General features: G+C 46.5%; 1 protein-coding gene across 1 annotated transcript in view; it reads left to right on the top strand.

The window, feature by feature from the left end:
* mecom (MDS1 and EVI1 complex locus) overlaps positions 1 to 5,167 on the top strand; it is a 34,140-nt gene that overhangs the window by 17,316 nt on the left and 11,657 nt on the right. Inside the window, exons 9-11 of the mRNA XM_070433988.1 lie at positions 2,179 to 2,345; positions 3,215 to 3,278; positions 3,584 to 3,588. Coding sequence (XP_070290089.1) covers positions 2,179 to 2,345; positions 3,215 to 3,278; positions 3,584 to 3,588 — 236 coding nt within the window. The remainder of the gene's footprint in view (positions 1 to 2,178; positions 2,346 to 3,214; positions 3,279 to 3,583; positions 3,589 to 5,167) is intronic.

The following is a 5,167-nucleotide window of genomic DNA, read 5'->3' as shown; positions in this document are numbered from 1 at the left end:
GGACGTGGAACAGGTGAGATTGGAATGTCAGCAGTGAACAGGGCCCATGGCGCTGCCGGAGGCCCCCAATTCACTACTGATTTGTTACCTTATTGAAATAAGAATAAGGAACACAATCAAAATTCAATACACACAAAATAATGCAAATTTGTGGCACCTTAAAAAAGCTGTCCAGTGCTAGATAGGCTGATAGGCTGACAGGCCCGCAGCATGCTGGGACATCATCCCCCCCTCCTTCCTCTTCTCCTCCCCCATCCCTCCATCCCGCCCCCTCTCAGCACAGCGATATCATTATTGCCCGTGTCTGGCCTTGATCAGTAATGTCAACATCTTTCATATGACGAAATGTGCTGTCTGCCTGCATTGTGCACCGAATGGTTTAGAGCCCAGCAGTGGATATGAATCACTCCTCTGCCCCTGCACCACACACAGCGTGGCACAGTGTGCACACACACACACACAAACAGACGTAGAGCATGCAAGCACACACAACAACAACAAGCACACAGACACACATTCACACACATTAACACACTCTTTCTTTCTTCTCGCTCACACACACCAACACACACACACACACACACACACACACACACACACACACCACACACACACAACACACACCACACACACCACACACACACACACACACACAACCACACACACCACACACACACACATACACATTCTGCTCCCAGACATTGTTGGCAGTTAATCAATTATGACCACCATGCAGCCAGCACACACACAAACACTAATACACACACAAACACACAAACACACAAACACGAACACGAACACACACACAGACGTACACACCATCTGACATGTACATATATTTCCACTTTCCTCCAAGGATTTTATGCATATTTGATGAAAGCAAATGTTAACCTTCATTAGTAAATTGCATACAGTCCTTCTGTGTGTGTGTGTGTGTGCGTGTGTGTGTGTGTGCGTGTGTGTGTGTGTGTGTGTGTGTGCGTGTGTGTGTGCGTGTGCGTGTGTGTGTAAAACACAGTTGATTACATTCATACACCACCTGACCTGACTTCCACTGGCCACTAGTCGTGGAATAAAGCTGCATAATATTCCCATATACAATACCCTAATACCAGCCCTGGAAAAGACAATCAATAATACTCTGATCTGATGTGTAAAGTACAGTATTGGTTTCTATCTTCAATATTGCCTAGTTTGAATACAGCCTTGATTTGTGGTGTCTCTCAACTCAATGCCAGGCAGAGCTTCTCTCTGAAGAGCTTCTATCTGGAGAGCCTCTCTCTGAAGAGCCTCTCTCTGGAGAGCCGCTCTCTGAAGAGCCTCTCTCTGGAGAGCCTCTCTCTGAAGAGCCTCTCTCTGGAGAGCCTCTCTCTGGAGAGCCTCTCTCTGGAGAGCCTTGGAGAGCCTCTCTCTGGAGAGCCTTGGAGAGCCTCTCTCTGGAGAGCCTTGGAGAGCTTCTCTCTGAAGGACTATACTTGTGTTGTAACATCATGCCCCCTTTTCTCTGCTCATATACACTGCTGCCACTAGCTTCGGGGGCAACTTGGGGAATCTTTAGAGACATTGGGCTGGATTATTCACTCCCTTGGTTGTGCATCATTCTGGTGGGTGGCGACGGAAAATATCCCTAATCTAATGTGTTGGGCTCCACCAAAATAACTTTTCCCACCACCAAAGGCATATCCGTCATCTCTAGGAACACTACTTATCAGTTGTAAGGTTAAATGTGMCCCTCGCTATCAAATAAATCCAACTGCCTAGTTAGACCACACACTTCAAGCAAAACACTTCCTACCACGTAWTCTACCACTGTCTGTACAGCAGCAATGTGGTGCGGTTCGGACAAAGTGTGATTCYGAGCTTTATTTGATAGCGAGGGACACATTTAACCTTACAACTGGTAAGTAGTGTTCTAGAGATCATAGATATGCCTTTGTTGATGGGGGAAAAAATCGTTTTTGTTAAGTCGCAGACATTAGGTTAGAGAATGATGCGCAGGCAAGGCAGTCAGTAATACAGCCCAATGTCCCAGAAGACTCCAGAAGTTGCCCCTGAAGTTATGCTGAAACCTGCCAGGTGGTCAATTTAAATAAGGTGTGTTACTGACTGACTTACTTGGTTAAATTAAGGTTCAATAAAGGTTTTCCCTGACCATTCATGTGACATGTCTCTCCTCAGATGTCGGCCATTGAGAACATGGCGGAGAAGCTGGAGACGTTTGGTTCGCTTAACCCCGAGTCAGGTGACCTGATGCGCTCCGTCCCCTCCATGTTTGACTTCCGAGCCCCGCCCACTGCCCTCCCCGAGACGCTACTGCGCAAGGGCAAGGAGCGCTACACCTGCAGGTAACCACGGAAACCGTTTACCGCAAATAGTACCAGAGGTTGTTTTGGAGATTTTATACAACTGTATAAAATCAGTTTTATTTTMTCTTCACACTACTTCATCTCTGATTTTGGCCTCGTGACTTTCTGATTGAAAGTCCCACGGTTTTGGTAAATTCCTCTTTCTGTACTTCTAAATTCATGAATTGAGTTGGATTGAATTGAATTTGATTGAATTGAATTGGAATAGACCCTAAATCTGAAAAGTTAACATGTCCTTGAGTGTATGTCCTATTTCCATTCCATGTCCTTGAGACACATTTCTACTTAATTTCCATGGCTGGCCAGTGTCAACCCTTTGAGGTGACTGTGTGTGCTGTTGCTCCGTGAGGGTCCGTGCTTGGCTCCCTCTCTCTCCCACTGTTTACCCAGGGAGTTGGCCCTGATTAGCAGATTAATACGAGAGGTTTTGGGGCCCCCGCGGCGCTTTGATCTAACGCTTTGCTGTGTGTGTGGACACACCCACTCTCTGCACCTCCCCATTGCTACGTTATACACATAAACTTACTCACACACATTCCATTAGCTTCAAGTGCTGAGTGTGGGAGTGAAATGAATATTCAAATAGCTATTTGTTAGTGGAATTATGCAACCATAAGACAATGCATAAATTATGTTGCACTCCAGGAGGTTTTATCAGTTATTTGATAGAGATATAAGTGATCTTTTGAATCTTTTGGGATTTATTGTGAAAAGGTGTTTTTCCTATTGTGAGTTGTGTGTTGTCAATACTGCATGTTCTAAGATATGCCACATACATTTGAATACATTTTCTGATGGTAATTTTACTCTAAGATGTATGGTGACACGAGGTGTTCTCTGCCCATCAGATACTGCGGTAAACTATTCCCACGGTCTGCCAACCTGATTACGGACCACACGGGAGAGCTAACCGTACAGGTAAGCCTCACACACGACACCCTACCACACACACAACACACACACACACACAACACACACACACACACCACGACAACTACAACACACACACACCCACATCACACACACAACACACACACCACGACATCATGTTGAACATCAGCATTAAAGGAGGTCTGCTTGGAAATGAGGGATGTGGGAGTACAGGAAGGTGATCATTCGTGCTGCACGAATAACATCCCTCGAACCCTCCTCCAAGTCAGTTCGTTCACCTGCGACACAGACAATACTGAAGAAGACAAGAATGCTTTTCATCACAGTATAAGTCATGCTGTTAATGTCTTCAGATAACTACACACCTGTCTGAGTCCCCAGACAGCCATGTTAAATTATCAGACGCATCGCTGCTACACGGATGTTTCCCACGAGAATTCCTGTATAATTACGGGCAGCTTCTTGTATGTTTCCTACGCCGTTAAAAAAGACTGGGATATTATCGAATTCTGACCTAAAGGTTTTGCTTATGAAAATGGTGCTCGACGCCTGGGTGACAGGAGGGGGGTTTGAACTTTAAGATGGGGAGAAGGGTGTGGCAGGGAGCGTAAAGGGGGGGGGAGAGGGGAACAGGGGGTGGTGGGGGGGGTAAGAAGGATCGTTTTGGTGAAATGTGGGGTGATAGGACCACGGGCAGTATGTCCGGGTGGTATGCAGCTGGAATAATGACTGTGATGTCGGAGGGGGGCGACTCGGAGCGCGCACACACACACACACCCAGCACACACACACACACACACACAACAACACACACACACACACACACACACACACCCAACAACACACAACACACACACACACACACACACACGACACACCCGGACGCAAATCATCACGACACACACACAGAGACACGGACACACACAGACACACACACAGACACACACATACAGTACACAGTCCAGGGAAGGCCAGTTGACCACAGGGGAGAACCTCAGGCCTCTGCAGCAGCCTGATAGATTGAGCCTTTACCCGCTGGCACATCATTAAAGATCTCTGCTGTTTATTGCACTTTTTGTGAAGATAACTGGGCGCTCCTGAGGGACGGCCAATCGGGCAAGCTAATTCCAGCTAGAAGAAAAGATGTAATCATCTTGTATAATTTTGCATGGGGGGGGGGGCTAGGCTCTAACAGATTTGTTGCATGCCTGTTTTGTGAGAGAAGAATGTGATTTGTATTGTGCTGGCAGGAGATAAGAGACAGAGCTGGTTTCACCTTGAACGAGCTCCTCCGTCATGTCTGAAAGAGTGGYGGATGATGGGAGCTGTTCATGAATACGTGTGTGTGTGTTCCACCGTGAATGTGTACAGTATCATTCAAATCATTCATTGTTAAAGGGATACTTCAGAGTCAGATGAACTCATGGATGCCATTTGTATGTCTCTGCATCCAGTAAGAAGGAGGTTAGAGGTAGTTTTGCATGCTAGCAGTTACCATAGACTTCCAGCAATTGCGCTAACACCAGTCAGAATTTACATTAGCAGCTTCCTTCAAACTGCACGCAGAGACATAGAAATGGTATCTACGAGTTCATATGGCTAGTAGATAAAGGGCTTCATTGCCAAAGCTCCTTTAAGGCCTATGTCTTTCTTTGTGTGTTTGCTTTTACTGTATCTACTCCAGCATGTGTGTAGTGTATTTGTACTGTTCCCCATGWGTCCCACCTGTTTTGACCTTTGACCTCTAGGAGTGACCCCTACCTATCTGTCTCCTCAGGTGTAAGTACTGCGACCGCTCGTTCAGCATCTCCTCCAACCTGCAGCGCCACATCCGCAACATCCATTCACATCCTCACTTCACTCACTCACGTCAGCTCACTCACTCACTCACTCACTCACTCATCTTCTCG

The sequence above is a fragment of the Salvelinus sp. IW2-2015 genome, linkage group LG22, assembly GCF_002910315.2.
Source record: "Salvelinus sp. IW2-2015 linkage group LG22, ASM291031v2, whole genome shotgun sequence".
Taxonomy (NCBI): domain Eukaryota; kingdom Metazoa; phylum Chordata; class Actinopteri; order Salmoniformes; family Salmonidae; genus Salvelinus; species Salvelinus sp. IW2-2015.
This window is presented reverse-complemented; position numbering and strand designations above follow the sequence as displayed.